The 18,436-nt window shown below is 30.9% G+C and overlaps 1 protein-coding gene and 1 long non-coding RNA gene across 2 annotated transcripts in view; one reads left to right on the forward strand and one right to left on the reverse strand.

The window, feature by feature from the left end:
* Rasa1 (RAS p21 protein activator 1) overlaps positions 1 to 18,436 on the forward strand; it is a 102,486-nt gene that overhangs the window by 78,713 nt on the left and 5,337 nt on the right. The window contains exons 12-23 of the mRNA XM_026409027.2: positions 1,491 to 1,578; positions 3,926 to 4,003; positions 5,541 to 5,698; positions 6,184 to 6,260; positions 7,336 to 7,508; positions 8,051 to 8,210; positions 9,233 to 9,375; positions 10,965 to 11,080; positions 11,910 to 11,996; positions 14,165 to 14,232; positions 15,934 to 16,022; positions 17,202 to 17,279. Of these exons, the coding sequence (XP_026264812.2) occupies positions 1,491 to 1,578; positions 3,926 to 4,003; positions 5,541 to 5,698; positions 6,184 to 6,260; positions 7,336 to 7,508; positions 8,051 to 8,210; positions 9,233 to 9,375; positions 10,965 to 11,080; positions 11,910 to 11,996; positions 14,165 to 14,232; positions 15,934 to 16,022; positions 17,202 to 17,279 (1,315 nt within the window). The remainder of the gene's footprint in view (positions 1 to 1,490; positions 1,579 to 3,925; positions 4,004 to 5,540; positions 5,699 to 6,183; positions 6,261 to 7,335; positions 7,509 to 8,050; positions 8,211 to 9,232; positions 9,376 to 10,964; positions 11,081 to 11,909; positions 11,997 to 14,164; positions 14,233 to 15,933; positions 16,023 to 17,201; positions 17,280 to 18,436) is intronic.
* On the reverse strand, positions 7,379 to 11,577 carry LOC113196923 (uncharacterized). The gene is made up of 3 exons (XR_003302630.2): positions 11,456 to 11,577; positions 10,916 to 10,974; positions 7,379 to 7,461 (listed from the first exon to the last, which is right to left on the reverse strand). It is a non-coding gene; the product is annotated as an uncharacterized LOC113196923 (long non-coding RNA).

Genomic DNA, 18,436 nt, shown 5'->3' on the forward strand with positions numbered 1-18,436 from the left:
ATTATTGTAAAATATTTATGAGTTCTTGAAAAGAATATAATTTAGATATTTTTTCATTGTTACTTTTACAATTTTTTTCCCTTTCTTTTTGTACCAGAGATTGAATCAGAGGTGCTTGAGCCTCTGAGTCACATCCCCAGCATTTTTTATTTTTTACTTTGAGACAGGGTCTTACTAAGTTGCTTAGGGCTTCCCTGAATTGCTGAGGCTGGCTTTGAACTTGAGATCCTCCTACCTTAGCCTCTTGAGCCACTGGGATTACAGGCATGCACCACCAAGCCCAGCTACAATTGGCTTTAATGTACAGATACTTTTGAAACCACTATAAAAGACAATTTGGTGATAATACTAAAAAAGTCATTAGTTTCACAGGATAAAATAGTAGCCTATTTAAAAGTAATTCAACCCACTTACTAGGCTACTTATAAGAAATATTCTAAACTTTGATTTCTAAACCCAGTAAATCTTTTTCTTCTCAACCTGAAATTTTATTTGTATTAGCATTTCTAAATAAGTCAGTGATGCCAAGTGCATTATAATGGCACAATGCCACTAAATATCTCTTTCTTGTGGGAGGACAAAAGTTGAAATGTAAACTTCAAATGAAAAAGTTTGTTTCCCCCACCCTACCCCTTCTTCTTTTCTCATAGATATATTCCTGTGGTATCATGTTAAACTTGTGAAGCTTGTTATGAGATCATGTAATTAATAGCTAAAGCTGAAGCAATAATGCTTCACACGGAGCTGGAGAATTACTTGTTTTACCAGTCTTCATGGAAACTGCCAATTCTGTTTGTGGTCATCACTTTTAAATAGTAGTAGATACTACTCAGTATTTTCAGTAAAAAATTTTCAATTTTTGTGAATTGAAAATTAAGTTGTACATATGTATCTAGAGACTACATTTTCACTACCGACAGATAATTGTATAGATATTACAGAAATATTTAGAAGAAAATCATTGACTGTTCAGAGAAATATTTATATAAGTATAGTGAGTGAATGTTTTGAAACAAATGTCTATGAAAATTCTATTTAAGTTTGTGACTGATGATGAGGCTTCATGATAGGAGCATTCAAATATTTTAGATCAAGAATTCCTTCTGGCCAGGCATGTTGGTGCACACCTGCAATCCCAGCGGCCTGGGAGTCTGAGGCAAGAGAGTCACAAGTTCAAAGCCAGTCTCAGCAATTTAGCAAGGCCTTAACCAACTTATGTGTCTTTTTTCAGCACACAGGAAAAGTTTGTCTTTACACAGTACTTTATACTTGGAAAGACTGATAAAATTTTAGTAGTATTAACAACATTTTCTAAAATACATGCAGGTGACATTTTCTTTTTAGTCATGTTCTAGTAGCCATGGGGTATTGTTTCTCTAAATTAGGACAGTTTTATATGTATAAGATTATGTATTGATTTTTTTAAAAAAGTTGATGTAAATATTTTAATACTTAGGTTTCTTAGTATACTTTTTGTTTGTATTTTAAAGGCCAAACTGTTTTCAGATAGTAGTTCAGCACTTCAGTGAAGAACATTACATCTTTTACTTTGCAGGAGAAACACCAGAACAAGCAGAGGTAAGATACTATTTCTTGAGCTGGGTTGTGACTTGATAGTAGAGTACCTGGTAACATGTGTGAGGCACTGAGCTCCATTTTCAGAACCACATATAAATAAATGAATAAAATAAAGATTCATCAACATCTAAAAAAATACTTTAAAACAGATCCTATTTCTTTAACTACTGGAAATCTTTGTGTTAGCTCATGTTTTCTTTTAAATTAGAATAGAAAACTCTTACCTTTAAGATGTAATAAAAGGATGTCTGAAATCTAATCTTTTTTTATTTTAAGAGAACTTTCACATGTAAAAAATTTTTTTGAAAGAAATGCAAAAACAAATGCAGTGAAGGGTTATTTTTAATTTAAAATTGAACTTTAAAAACTATAATGTCAAGTCTTTGAATGTTTATATAAAATCTCTGCATTAAAGATTATAGATAGTCTCAATGAAATCCAAAGTTAAATCAGTTAGTTTTGTTAACTATTATTGTTTACATTGGTTAAACCCTTGTATGAACAAAAAGTTCAATCATCAAGAGGAAAAATATTTTAGGGATTTTCTTTCTACATATTCTCTTAGTCTAAGTATAATATCTATTTTAGCATTAGCCGTTGACCCATATGCAGTATCATTGTAACTTAAAATTTTTAAGTAAGTCTTTGAAGAAATGTTTCCAAAAGTCTCCTTTTAAAAACATTTTCTTTAAATGTTAATATTTCTGGCATGCTTAGTTGTATTTTGTACAAATATGGATTTATTTCTGCTTTTACTTTGTGGAAGGAACTTAAAGATGGCTAAGAGGCAACTAAAGTGGCTTCATTGGATTGGAAGTAGAACAGATTTGCTAACCATGTATATAAGGCAAATGCTCTTCAAACCCTGGGAGACTGAAACAGGAATTGCAAGTTCAAAGCCAGTCTCAACAACTGAGACCCTTTCTCAGAATCAAAAGGGCTGGATGTAAGGCTTAGTGGCATAGAACCCCTGGGTTCTATCCCTAGTACGATAAAACATAACAAAACAAACTAATAATAATAATTTTAAAATCCTGTGGATCCTAGTATGGGCCCCTGACTCAAAAATTATGAAAATTCAGACTCAGAAAAAATATAATGGATGATGAGTCTTAGTTTATAGTTTGTCATATTTCAAATCATTGTAAAATAGTTCAAATACTTATTTTCCTAATAATGCCATGTTTGTTTGTAGGTATATATTCCTAATTTTAAGATGAGAAAAGTAGGGCTCAAAACATTTTGGTAACTTAGATTTTTTTTTTTTTAATGATAGAAATTGATTTAGGGATAGAAATTTAAATGCGAGTTTCCTATCTTCTAGATATTTTGTCATTTTCCTTCTTTCTGAGTAAAGATGTGTCACATACCTTGATGACATTTCAGTTTTTTTCCAAGTCTCACTTAAAATGTTTTTATATGCTTTTTCCATAATCTACTTTCCATGTACCATAAAAAGTCCAAATGAGGGGTTTTTCACTGGTTGAACCCAAGTCTTGAAATAAAAGTTCAGTCATGAAGAAGAAAAATACTTGTCAATTTGTTGGGGTTGCAGGGTGACTGGTTATTCTTTTCTATTTCTGAAAGTTGTGATAATTGATTTGGATTGGATTTGCTCTCCTTTAATATTCTTTAAATACAGACGGTTTAGATTCATTGAAAGAGCGAACAAACTAGACAAAAATGAAAATAAAGCAGTATGGAGTCTTTCAGAAATTTGTAAGCTAAAATAAATATTTAGATTTTTTAATAAACCTAAATTGTTCTTTTTTTTCCAGAGTAGTAGATGTTTAACATTTAAAAATGTAGTTATAATTTAAATATCAGGCCAAAATGATTTGTAAAATCTCATGTTATATCTAAAGGGCTGGAAATAACCCAACTCACTTACATGTTTCTACCTTTATATTGTGGTCTGAGGTAAAAATTAGAATGCTTTTCATATCAGTCATCACATTATCAGTTGGTTTTGAAATTGGCCTTCTCTCCTCATAAAATGTCAATTTAAATTCTGCCATAGATAGCCTTAAATGTTAAAAGCTTAACTACAGACAGACATTTCTTCCAAGGTAGTACTTGTTGAGGAGACACATTTGGTTAATTAATGGTCATTCATTGATATCCTTAAAATCAATGTAGGATTCTACATAAATTCAAGCAATTTTTTAAGTATATATATATATATATTTTTTCCTTACTCCATTGGGGCACAAATATAGTATAGTATAGTCTTAGACTAGAAATGGAAATCTAAAGAAAAAAAATTAATTTGAAGAAAATAAATTGACAGTTGGAAACCAAACAAATTAATGTGTATGTCTTTCAAATGGTATGTTATTTTTTGTAGGATTGGATGAAAGGTCTGCAGGCATTTTGCAATTTACGGAAAAGTAGTCCAGGAACATGTAATAAACGTCTTCGTCAGGTGAAACTTTATTTGATTTGTAATTGTCAAGTTTCATTATATTTCATTTATTGCTTTTTATCTTTTTATGTTTCTATCTTAATGTTTTTGTAACATTTTTGTAGAAAGGTTAATCTTTTCAGGCATTTTAAAGCCTTACTACCATTTGCTTTAGTAGTAGAAACAATGTGTTATTTCTTTATGAAAGACAGTGCTTTCTGTATACCTACCTCTGGTTCTTAGTCTGTTCTTGAAACCAAGAAAAGTAATGTATTCAGTTGGGAATTTTTTTTCCTTCAAAAAATTATTTTGGCCTATTCCAAAAACGTAGAAATAAAAGTATTATTGAAAGGGTTATCTGACATAGAGTACTAACCTCAGTGACTTTTGGGCTTTTTACTATATAGTGATTGTTTTGAAACCTACTGCATAACTCTTAAGGAATCTGAAACATTAACAAGGCCCCTACTTTGATTTTTGGAAAGTGAAGCTAGGAGTTCTCTTTTTATATGTATGTAAGAGCAACTTTATATTCTTCAGCTTTTAGATTTTTTTTCTTCATAAGAATCCCTAGATTATTGGGGGAAAAATTGTTAAATTCTTGGGATTTTGAGAAAGGCTTAATATAATACATAGTTATTGACCAAAGAATTTCCAAACCGCTTGTCAAATTTAATATACTATTCTATTGGAAATGGATAAATGGCAATTTAAGTAACCAGACCCTTAATCCAGAGTCTGGCCCTTCTTGCAAGGACATTTAATTATATACATAATCGATATATGTCATTAAAACATAAAAATTTTAAATGTTACAGAAAATCAGATTGGATTTTTTCAAATAGCAGCAAATTGTATGTTGTATGAAACTTATAATTGTAGCTATAATCATAGCTAACATTTGTGAGCCTTTTTTGTGTGTCAGATACTCTGCTATGTGCTCTATATATACTGTTTCTAGTCCTTATGACCTTCAGTGCAGTCTTTATACATTTTATACATGAGAGAAAGTCAAGGCTCAAACAGACTGATTTGTCCAAGTTCACACATGTAGATGATTAGAGAAAAAGATGACTTGATACTAGGAGGCAGAAGGTCTTGAATTTTGGACCAACACTGATAAGCAACTAAGCTTCCTTGGATTTGTATCCTTTTCTGTAAAATCACAAGGCAGACACAGTGTTTGAAAAACATTTTTTTAGCTAATGAATTCTCTTTTGTAGTGATAAAATCTTTCAGGTTAGTATTATACATCATTCAAGATTTTGATTCAGGGTAGTGACAGGTGTCTACTTTTTCTATATGGTAGAAAGGTGTATTTCATTACTCTGCAAGAAAATAATAGAAATAACTTATAAAATTTGCGTTTTTATTTGAGATAAATTTTAAATGAGAAGGATTATTTTAAATGCTTAAATGTTGCATTCTGTAGTATGTCACATGAAAGAAGACAAGCAGAAAAACAAGTCACTATTTTTTATTATTTCATAATAATTGTTTTAGAAACCTAATGTATAATTCTTTCAACCTGGGGTAATCATTTTTGTGTTTTCTTCAGGTCAGCAGCCTTGTTTTACATATTGAAGAAGCCCATAAACTACCAGTAAAACATTTTACTAATCCATATTGTAATATCTACCTGAATAGCGTCCAAGTAGCAAAAACTCATGCAAGGGAAGGGCAAAACCCAGTGTGGTCTGAGGAGTTTGTCTTTGAGTAAGTTTTATTTTATCATTACATTAAATCACTTAAAAAAAAACTATATTGCATTTTCTTTCCTTTTTTGGAGGGGAGTCTCTGTAATCTATACGTCAGAACAAAGAATCAAGTCTAGATGTTATTAATATAACTCTTTTGTGTTGCATTTGTTCACTTTTATTAGTAAAGTGCTATGATCTTGGCATTTTCACCTAATCATTAATATAAATTAGCATTATTGATAAGCCCAAAAACATACAAAATAATTACTAGGGTTTCTATGACCTATTTGAATGAATTATTGGTAGTTTAGGACATTAAAAATGGTAGAAAGTGTGCTTATAGGCATTCCTGTATACCAAATAATAAAATATGTTGTCAAATCTAGATTTTAGTGTAGCACACTTGTTTTTAACAGAAATTGAGGATTTATTTAGCATTAATACTGAAGAAATCAAGTAGTTAGAACATATTGTTAATTCTTTTTCTCCTTGCTTCTGTAGTGATCTTCCTCCTGACATCAATAGATTTGAAATCACGCTTAGTAATAAAACAAAGAAAAGCAAAGATCCTGATATCTGTAAGTTGATATAGAAACTTTCTAAAGTACAAATAGCATCCTTTATTTATTTTTAGAATCACAATGATATATCTTAAGATGGAAATTAAAAACAAAATGAAAGTACTGTAATTCGAGATAGTTTCGTACTGTAATCTAAAGTTTAGATTATTGAGAGGGTGTATCTAAAAAAAAAGAAAAAAATAGCTAAATTGTACATATTGTAAACTTAAGCCCTTAAGACTAAAACAGACATCTTTCTCCAGCAAATAAAGAATAAATGGTAACAGTGGTAATTTTTCTGTGGGACTTCCCCTCTCCCTTCTTCCTTTCTACTTTTTCCTACTTTCCTGTACTTAGCATATCTAAGTAAGAAAGTACTCTATTAAAAAAGGATTCTTTGAACTAGAGTATGTTATTTGTTCACTCTAATCTCCAAATGCTCCTAGTTCTTGTTCTCAGCAGCAGCACACTTCTCAGACTATTGATAGAACAGATGTCACTGGGATTTAGCATTCACATCAGGGTGAATTAGGTTAATACCATCTTAAAACTCAAGCTTAGGGAAGGAAGTGGTATGTATTAACTGATAGATCAAAGCCTGAATTTATCTCTATAAAATGTTTATTCTGTAATTGCTATACTATTTAAACATAACATTTTTTAGTGGTTCCCCATTACTTTCATGTGCCTAGTAATCATAGAAAAGGAAAGCCATATGTCCTATTTGAACTGTAATCTTTCTTTTTTCCCCCTCTACTTTTTCACTTATCCTATTACAAATCAGCTCAAGGGTTACCTGTTTGGAATGAATTTTTAATTTTCCTAGGCTGAATTAGATACTGTTTCTTTAAAAAGCATTAACCACTATTACAGCACTTATCACACTATACCATAATCGATTTCTTGCAAGACCCTGTCTTAATCATCTCTATATCCCATGCCCATCCATCACAACCTTGCATACAGTAGGCATTAAGTAAATGAAGTAAGCTAGTAAGTACTGAATTTGTGGTAGAAAAACCCTTTAATAAAAAGGGTGTAACACTGTGGAGAAGACTGAAAATTTAATGAAGTCATTGTTTTCCTTTCAAAGTATTTATGCGCTGCCAGTTAAGCCGGTTACAGAAAGGACATGCCACAGACGAATGGTTTCTGCTCAGCTCCCACATACCACTAAAAGGCATTGAACCAGGATCTCTGCGTGTTCGAGCACGATATTCTATGGAAAAAATCATGCCAGAAGAAGAGTACAGTGAATTTAAAGAGGTACTGTGTTATTCGACAGTCTAATTATTTTTAATGACATTCTTAATAGAAACATTTACCATTTAATAAAAGATCCATTAAGTTAAATATAGTAATTTCAAAGCTTAGTGGCATACTGATAACCAGAGCTTAAAAATCATGTGGTATAATTTTGATCTTACAAGACTAGAAATATGGCCAGGTATGGTGGCTCATGTCTGTAATTCCAGTGACTTGGGCTGCTAAAGCCAGAGGACCACAAGTTCAAGTCCAGTCTCAGCAATTCAGTGAGCCCCTAAACAACTCAGTGAGAACCAGTCTCGAAATAAAAAATTAAAAGGGCTTGGGGATATAGCTCAGTGGCAAAAAGCCCCTGGGTTCAATCCCCAATACCAAAAAAAGAATTAAGAAATATGTAGGCATCAAACATTGGTATTTTAAATAAATTTATTCAGGACCTACTTCTTTAAAAATAACATGAAAAACAACTATTTCCTGTTAGTCTCACCGAGAATATGTAATGCTCTGAATTTTCAACCATCTTTTTTAAAATGCCATTTTAGCTTATACTGCAAAAAGAACTTCATGTAGTCTATGCTTTATCACATGTATGTGGACAAGACCGAACACTACTGGCTAGCATCCTACTAAGGATTTTCCTTCATGAAAAGCTTGAATCATTGTTGTTATGTACACTAAATGACAGAGAAATAAGCATGGAAGGTGAGTATGGATGTGTAAAAATGGGCTAATAATTATAGATTTATATGTTTATTATATAAATATGAAATATCTGGGCTCTGTCTTCAGATAATTAAATCATAGCAGAGAAAAGTTATTCTGTTTTTTCTTCATTTAAAAATTGCAATTGAAATGTCAGTATTCCTCCTTACATTGGTTAATATGGGAGGCTAATATTTCTAATATGTTCCTGATGTAACAGGTATGTATTACAAGCTCGAAGAAAGTGATTTCTGAGTCTAGATCAATGGCCCAATGAGCTTCTCTATTAAGAACACTTTAGTATACTTGCTATATTGTCTTTTTACTTACTAATGGACATTTGATGTCAGTTAAATTTTATTTCTTGCTTAGTAGTTCCCAGGCCATGGGACACACAGTCCTTTTAACCACTTGACTAATAATGTCAGAATAATCTATTTCCTCCCAGTACTTTGATTTAATAACAGTATTTGCTTCTAAGTTCCCTAAAAACATTGCAAAGTCTAGAACTATTTCCTTTTAATCATAAAAATTGTAAAAATACATAGATTTGTCAAGGAGTAGATAAAATAGTAGTATATATTTTACAGTGAAATTCTTTTCCAGTAATATTTATTAAAATGTTTCAATAACTAATAATTTATACTCGGGTTTTATGTTATTATTTGGAAATGGACTCAGACTTTTCAAAGCATGAAATGAGATAGCAAAGCAGGCATTTTTTGGTTTCAGTCTTATCACTAACTAGCTAACTGATCTGAGACAAGTGATTTAACAATTCTGAGTTTTCCTTTTTTTCATATGAAAATGATGGTGTTAATTCCTTCTTCTTATGATCTAATTTTGTTTACCACACATGAAAGTCTTTTACAAGAGTTGTTAGAATTATGTCATTATAATTGATTACTTCAGTGCTGCATAGTGCACTTAAAGGTTATAACTGTTGCAGAAAAATAATTTCTAATTTGGTCACCTTAGTAGAGTCCTCTACAAATCATCTTTTAATATAAATGTTTGTGTAGATGAAGCCACTACTCTATTTAGAGCCACGACACTTGCAAGCACCTTGATGGAGCAATATATGAAAGCCACTGCTACACAATTTGTTCATCATGCTTTGAAAGACTCCATCTTAAAGATAATGGAAAGCAAACAGTCTTGTGAGGTAAGAATTTAATGCTTTAAGTATTTCAGCAAATAAATTGCATTTTAAGGAAAATACATTTTCTGAAACTATCCATCAAAGCAGTTATACCTTCTGTAATACATTTATAAAATGTATTTGGACATGTATGTAATACATTTATAAAAATGTGAAAAAGACTTTTTTAAAAAAAAGAGGTACTTCAGGAGTAGGGGTTTAGCATGTAGCTCAGTCATAAAACACTTGTTAGAATGTGTACGGTACTGAGTTTAATCTCCAGCATCACACATGTGCTTTATTTTGGAATTAGAAACTATTAAATTGTACCAGAAATTCATGATTTTCTCCTACTATACTAATGAACAAGAATGTGCTACTTTCATGTGCATCACATAAATTTGAGTGTTTTAGGGACTTTTATTGAACAGATTGAGTATCTCTTATCCAAAATACTGGGACCAGAAGTATTTCAGATTTGGGATTCCCCCTCGCCCCCGATTTTATACATTTCCATGTACACAAAACTAATTTATATACTTTATACACACAGAGGGTAATTTTATAAGATATTTTTAGTGTGCTTGTGCTTTAATTAAGATACACCATATAAAGTCAAGTATAGAATTTTTCACTTGTGGCAACATGTTAACACTCAAAAGTTTTGTAACTAGGTACATTTCAGATTTTCGATTTTCCAATTAGGGATGCTTAACCTGTAAAACTACATAACACTTCACAACACAGATTTGTCCTTGGAAGGTCTTTTGGGGAAAGGTGATTATAAGAAAAGCAAATAAAATCATGTTTTTAGTATGATTAAAGCTTCATTATATATAAGATGATGAGTAGAAACTCACATGGCTATTATATTATTTTCATGGTGGAACAGTTAAAAAGAAAGATATTGATTATACCTTTTTGAATAATAAGGAATTTCTTTTAATGTTGGAACTGTCAAAATGTTAATTCTGGGGCTGGTGCTGTGGCTCAGTGGTAGAACGCTTGCCTAGCATGTGTGAGGCACTGGATTCAATCCTTAGTACTGCATATAAATACAAATAAAGATTCATTGACAAAATATGCACTAAGTTGTCAGTTCTTATTTAGTAAAGGGAAGAGATGAGTGATCTGGCGTTGAAAATCTGGGATAATGCGATAGTTGATCTAACCATGAAAGATGATGCAGAAATGCAGCAAGTCTGTAGAGAATCCCTGAACCCCTAATAGAAGGAATTCATATTTTCTTAAACCCACTCCATTGACACCAGTCCAGAACTTAAATTTTAAGATTTCAGTTTTCAGAAAGGATTATGATTCTGCCTAAAGCATTGGTATTTTCATTAGCCATTATATAAGTCCCACCTCATTCAGAAAAGCCTTTTTATTTAATCATTTTTTCTTCAGATAAATAAAATAAATAAAATTCATTAATCACTGCTTGGTTTTCAGTTGAATAGTTGGGAATGAATGGTAAAGCAGCTACTTAAAATTCCCATTTATGCAAAGTAAAAAAGGAAAGACGGATACAATAGAAAAATTGAGAATCTTGAAAACTGTTTACCTTGATTTATTTGTATTTATCATTGCCATTATATTCATCTGTTCCTTAGTTAAGTCCATCTAAATTAGAAAAAAATGAAGATGTGAACACTAATTTAGCACACCTATTGAACATACTTTCAGAACTTGTGGAGAAAATATTCATGGCTTCAGAAATACTTCCACCGTAAGTAGTAAAATCTTCATTTGAAAAAATTGTTTTTCTAAAATATATGTAAGCTGTCTATTCCTGATATTATTATACTCTGAAAAAGTTATAGTTTTAAATCTTTATAAGGTGAACTGTACTTAAGGAAAAAGAGTGAAAGTATCCAGAGAAAATTATTATTAAAGAAAGTCGAATGAAATACTTAGATTTGGAAAACAAACCATGTATTTATATAGGTTGCTTATCTAGTGTCTTGTGAAGTGAATAAAGGGGGCCTGTCACCTCAGATTTAAGAAGATATGAAAGACATGTTGTCTATTTAGTCTGTTTGAATTTCTTGTTCAAAATGTATACCAGAGGGTTAGGAATGTGGCTCTGGACTAGTGTGCTCACCTAGCATGCACAAGGCCCTGGGTTCTTTCCCCAGCACTGCAATAAAAAAGAAAGAAAAAAATTTAAAAATGTATTCCAGATGTCAATATCATTCTATATCTGCTTAAGGGCCTCCAGTGTTAGTGAACGTTCTTATTCAAGTAGATGTAATTAACAAGTCAAAGTGTTTTTCCACAGAACTTACACCACAATAGTTATCTATCCTCATTCCAATACTTGTTCCATACTTTCATTAAAGACAGGCAGTCTAAATTGGATCATGATAAACTCACTGGATTATGTTTTCCTTACCTCTTGCTAAATGTGTTTCTTATTACTTTTCCCAAAATACCTTTTTGAGGGGAAAGGCCAGTTGAATTAAAATGTGGTGTATTTGGGTAAAACTTTTGGCTGCCGTGAAATCAGTATTTTTTACTTTTTTTTCTGTATTGAGATGATTGTGTTATTTTGGCAGGACACTGAGATATATTTATGGGTGTTTACAGAAATCTGTTCAACACAAATGGCCTACAAATACCACCATGAGAACAAGAGTTGTTAGGTAAGGTTCATTAATTCATTGGTTACAACATTCTATATAGCACACACTGATTTTTTTTTTTTTGTGTGTGTGTGTGTGTACATACACATTTATGTATTCGTACACATATACACATATAGAGAAAGAGAGACATTTGGTGCTAAGAGAGAAGAGCAATAATTGAACCATTTATATACTGATTAATTGATTTGTAACACAGTCTTTTACTTCCGGCTGATCTTCAGCCAAAGCCTCCAGTTCCAAAGCTTGTTTCAGTTTGCTCATTGAACAATAATTAGGTAAAACTGCTTTGGTAATTCTTTGGAATTTGGGAGCTTATATGTGGGAACTTCGTAATTATCATTCTAACTTACTCTTCCAATGAAGAAACAGATTTAAAGAAGTTACATTGTTCACCTAAGAATATATGGAACATTAGTAACCAAGACAGAACTAAAGCAAATTCAACCTGATATCTTTAACATTGTTGCAAGCTTTTGTTCGTAAGCACAACCCTACCAATACTACATCATTGGAAGTTTAGTGCAAATGCATCAGAAAATGAAGTAGTTTTCTAATAATTTATTATGTAAAATATATACTGTCAGTTATGTCCGATCTCAAAAAAATAGGTAATTGCTAAAAGACACCAATATATAATATTATATTATATTATATATTGGTGTCTTTTAGCAATTAGTTTTGAAATGTGTATTAGTCCTCCCTCCAATCTAAGTTTTTTCAAGTGTTTCTACTTCTCGAACACATGAAATTTTTCTTGGGTAGGTAGGGGTATAGCTCAGTACCAGGGCAATTTCCTAACATATGCAAAGCCCTTTGTTAGACCAGGTACCACTATTATGCAAAGAGAGGAGAAAAAAAAAAAAAAACCACCTCAAAATAACTCTCTTGATTGGTTATATTTAAAAATTATAAATTCTCTACTTATTGGTTATAGTGGTGACAGAGGAAAGGAAAAGGATTACAAACAATATTTCAATAGTTATGTTTATCATGAAAATTAACTGTTAAGCACAGTAGAAAATTCTCCTATAATATTGATATAGTATGACAAGGTGTTTTAGGGGCCAACCTTTTAAATATGTGTAGGTACTTACATATTCCTTTCAAATTTATTCTCTAAAAACTAACAAAGTAGATTTGTCCACTTTTGCATTCTTACATGGAGCCAGGTTAAGTTTTAGGTTCACAAAGCCTACTAGAGTGAAATCCAGATTTAAAGATTTAATTATAGTTATATAATTGCTACAAATGCTGTTTGAGAAATAGCATTTATTTTCTAACAGTCCAAAATTAACAATATAGAATACGTTTGCAGGTTAACATAAAACAAATAACAAAGACTGTGCCAGTAGTCTCTAGATGGACTTTTTATAAACTATTTAGGGAATAATGCTTGTCTTTTAGTAGGTCAAGTATTAGTATGGATTCCTCCTAAAAGAAAATAATCTACTGGACAATATATATAGTCTTGGTACAAGTGACTAAAGGAAGTACAGTAGGAATATATATATATCTATATATATATCTATATAATAAGTTAGTTAATTGTTCCCTGAGTAAAATCAGCAGATAAAATCTCATCATTATGCCATATGCTTTCTACTAATTTTTGCTATTTTATGAACTTTATGAATTCTAAAGTTTATAAAAACTTATAAAGTTTTTTTCTTTATTAAGAGCTTTTCATCATTCTATTTACTGTAGTAAACACTTTCATTTACCAATAAAAAGTCCCTTTGGATTTCTATTTTTATGACTCATCAACAAAATTGATAACAACCAAGTTGATTTAGAACAGACTTTACTGGGATGTTTTGTTTATAAAAAAAGAATCAAGAGTAATAGGAATACAGAACTGTATATCTATGAAGAGTTTATTTGTACTACTATAGCATCTCAGAAATTCTTAGCTAAGATAGTAAATGCTGTATGAAATTTAATGTCTTCCCAAAATTAATCTAAATCCCAATTTGGAGAAAATGGGTAATATATATTCAAGAAGTAGATATACATGTTCTCAAAATGCAATGCTTTGATTTACTTTTTTCTTAAATTTTCTATCTTTGGGCTGCCCTGCGTTAATTCAGAGTAAAGGTTGTGGTTCTATGAGTATTAATAATTGTTTATATTTATTTTCTAAAAAAGAAAATTTCCCTCCCATTCAGTGGTTTTGTTTTTCTTCGGCTTATCTGTCCTGCCATCCTGAATCCACGGATGTTTAATATCATCTCAGGTAATTAGCTTTTGATGAATTTTGAAATGAAAATAAAATTAGCAAACAGCTCATATTAATTGGTAAGAATACTCTTAAATCTGATTTTGGAAAAATTATCAAATTCTAAGCACCCTTCCCTTTCATTCTTTACTTCTTTACCTTTTCTATTTGGCTTCCTAGCTTTTCTTTCATCTACTATTTTAAGGATGAGATGGCAGAATTATACACATTTCACTTTCTTTCCATCCCTACTTGTGTCTCAAATTCTTAAACATTTTACAGACTATAATTGGGCCTTTGCAAGTTGGGAAATTTTTCGTGCTTAATCCATGCTCAATTGATGTACACTGGAGTGTCTTTTTAAGATCTAATTAAAATTCTACCTCAAGTCACAGTACTGCTCTTTGTTTATGTTAGAGCTGGTTCCTCCCATGAAAATTTGTTACCAGTTATATGATGTTAATCAGCCTTTTTAACCACCAATAACACGTGACTCAATTTTTCTTATTTACCTACATGTTCATTATAGAAAGACTTTTGGATATACTTGTAGGCTTCTTTCAAAGAAAGAATAACTGTGACACTTACAATTTCAAATGTACTAATGAGCCATTATTAATAGAAGACATCAGATCTGTTTTTATCCTAATAATTTAAAAATTTTTAGAAAATTTTTTGCAGTTTTTGGGATTGAATCTGATTGCGGTACTTTACCACTTAGCTACATCCTCAGCTTTTTTCATTTTTAGAGACTGGATTTCACAAAATTGCTCAGGCTGGCCACAAACTTATAGTATTCTTGCCTCAGCCTCTGGGATTACATGCATGCACCATTGCACCTGAGTGTCCTAATAATTTGAAGCTCAAAACTAAAATATTTTGGAATATCTTGACTTTTACTTTTAGAGCCACCACATCCCAGTAGTTACTTTTTATTGCTATTAAAATGAGTAAATCTATGAGTCTGTTAAGACTCAGGAGTTTAGAATTCTTTTGGAAACATTTATCTTAATGTTGGCCTCTTATCTGCTACTCAACAATATTTATAGCTCAGCTGCTTTAAGAGTATGATCTAAAAAAATCAAGCAGTCAGGGAGACTGCCTATAGGATATTGCAGGTAAATAGTTATATTAATTTTAATATTTCTATTTATAATATTTACAACATAAATATTTATATATTTAATAGCTAAAAATTTTATTTACATTCAACTGTGTTCTACAGAGAAGTGTTTCCTAACTGAACTTTAAAATATTTCTGAAGTTTATTAATAAATAAATCAGAGGTCCCAGAATACCTTTGTTCTTGTTCTTTAAAGTGAATTATCTGTAGATAAATTTGAAATAAAGTTGGGAGCCAGAAATTGCTTAAATTCCAAATTGTTTAGTGGTTTGAAATTAACTTTGTGAATTGTTCTGAAAGATATGTGGACTTTGAGAATTGTTGTGAAAGATATGTGGAATGACAGTTTTTAGGAATAAAAATCTTTTTGAGGTATTCTGAAACAGTTTCAACAAGTTTGGAATTTCTGAACTTCATAGTGCCCTTTTCACAAAACTAGAAGCACAGTAAAGTGTATTCCTTTTTTCCCCTTTGAACTCAAGTTATTTTTTTCAAGCATTATGAGTTCTTAATAGAAGAATGTTAGTATTTTAAGAGCAATGAAATACTAAAGTGCTAAATTTAGAATTGTTTACCTGTGCCCACTTCTCTTATAGATTCTCCATCTCCGATTGCTGCAAGAACACTGATATTAGTGGCTAAATCTGTGCAGAATTTAGCAAATCTTGTGGAATTTGGAGCTAAGGTAAAAACAATTTGTTTAAAATGTCATTTGTGAAGGAAACTTTGACATGATAAAGTCATAAATATAGCTCAAATAAATTTCCAGTAGCAGATATTTTGTATTAAGTAGTAGATACCTATATGGTAAAAATAATAAATTTCACCAGTATAGAAAACAAATTTCTCAGGATTCCCTTGCTTTTAAATATAAAAATCATGGAACAAAGTTATTAGTAAAGTCATGTGTCACAATAAATAAATTAAAATTCAGGTGAGTTTTAAAAACACACATGATTATACTAAATAACTATTAATATTCTGGTTGGGATCATATTGTCAACTGCTTTTGCACTTAATATGTGACAGACTTCTTTCCATACCTGGAATTAAATCACTTTGGGATATTTACATGGTTATTTATCACTGTTATTGCTATAACAAGTATCCTTTTATACACTTCCTTTCAGGCTTCTTTATTTCCTAAACTTTGAAGTAGGATTACAAATTGAAATAAACACATTATAGCTTTTGCTATGTAATATTGCCCTAAGATTTTTTTGCTCCCCATAGCCTTGTCAAAACTCAGTAGATATTTTCATTTTTTCCCATTTAATAGGCATAATGTTGCTTTGTGTCTCATTTCATTACTCTTATTCATGTCTACACCTTTGGAATTGCCTGTTGAGGTGTTATTGAACTTCTTGTTCATTTTAAGATGTATTAATATTAATCATTTTATGTTTTATAGAATATTTTAAAGTATTATTGGATTTTAGTTTAATAAGTTCAAAAGCTAAACCATGTTTTATAAACTCCTTATCTGAATTCTGAGACAGGTTATAAATTATATATTTTAATATTGTGGAATGTTAACTGTATTTTATAAATTCCTTATAATCTCTGCTGGTTCTAACATCTAGATGGTTTTTTAGTAATTACTTTCGAATGTACATATAAGTAATTTGAGTCTACCAGACTAATATTATGATCTGTGTTTTGGTCCAGAACTTATCATTCTTTCATTAAAAATGTCATAGCTCTCTTAGCATAACAGTTTATAAGAAATATGGTGTCATGTGATTAAGTCCTATAAACTGCTATTTATAGACATTAGATTTCTAGGAATTCCTGCTACATGTGTAGTTTTTCAAGCAGTTGTTTCTGATGGATATGGTTAGCTTTTAATTTTAATTATTTTTAGGAGCCTTATATGGAAGGTGTCAATCCATTCATCAAAAGCAACAAACATCGTATGATCATGTTTTTAGATGAACTTGGGGTACGTATATAATTTTTAAGTACTTTGAAACCTGTACTTAAAAATCTTTAGGAAGATTTGTATCCAGAACTGAAATACAGATTTTATTTTTGTTTGAGTCATAAAGACTCATGGTTTATGCTAAGCATACATTATTATGGCTTTTGACCTACCTGTATAATGTATTAGTTTCTGTCTTGCTGTTCATTATCTTCTTGGTTATTCCATATCAGTAATTGTGGTATTTATTATCTCCTTAGCTTTCACTTTACATCTACTGTAAGATTTGAAACAGGATGGGTAATCCACAGTTCTGACCAGATTAAAAAAGTAAATAGACTAGAGACTGGGTGTTCTTGTGGCTTTTCTAGGAATAAAATATGGATTTGGTGTTTTGCTTCAGTGTTTCTACCTATGCCTCATACAGGCCTTTATAAATAATAAAGCTCAATTATAAAATTAAAATGAGGATATATTTATAATTTCTAAGATCCTGCATTTTTTAGGAAGCTTAAATTTTATGGATTATGTAGAATTTTTTTTCACATTGAATCAGTTTTAAAGTCAGTATGTTAGTATTTTCAGGTGTGAACTGAGCCAAATATATGATGTTAGGGAATGCTAGTCTGAGGTAGCATTTTTTACCTTACTTATTAATAACCATGTTTTACCTTACTTATTAATATATTCAGATTCTGTTAAAATTTTGAGTAGCAATCACAGCACTGAGACAAACAAATTAGAATTGTCTGTGGGCTCCTAGTTTACAAGTCAGGTATAAAAACTAGTGAGAAAGAATTTTAGAGCAAATATCTATATTTATAAGGAGATTGAGAAATAAAAGGGTGAATGTTAAATGTCCATTATGTTTCTATTTGTGAACTCCTGAGCAAATTTGGAGATAGAACAACCCAGAAAAATACAGTTGGTTAGTGATTAGAGAAAAAGATTTGTTTTTGTTTTTAGTGAGCTGTTTGGGAAATGCATGCCCAACTTTAAGGCTGGATAACTTATTTTAAGATATATTTCTAGGTTTTTAGATTCGTGGTTTGAATTCCATTTATTTTCCATAATCACAAATATCTGTAGTCCAGCTTTACTATCATTCTCTAGTTAGACTGTGTAATCTGGCAATATTCTGATATCCCTTCAGTCTCCTCAGATTCTTCTTTCCTTCA

This window comes from Urocitellus parryii, chromosome 1 (assembly GCF_045843805.1).
Source record: "Urocitellus parryii isolate mUroPar1 chromosome 1, mUroPar1.hap1, whole genome shotgun sequence".
Lineage (NCBI taxonomy): Eukaryota > Metazoa > Chordata > Mammalia > Rodentia > Sciuridae > Urocitellus > Urocitellus parryii.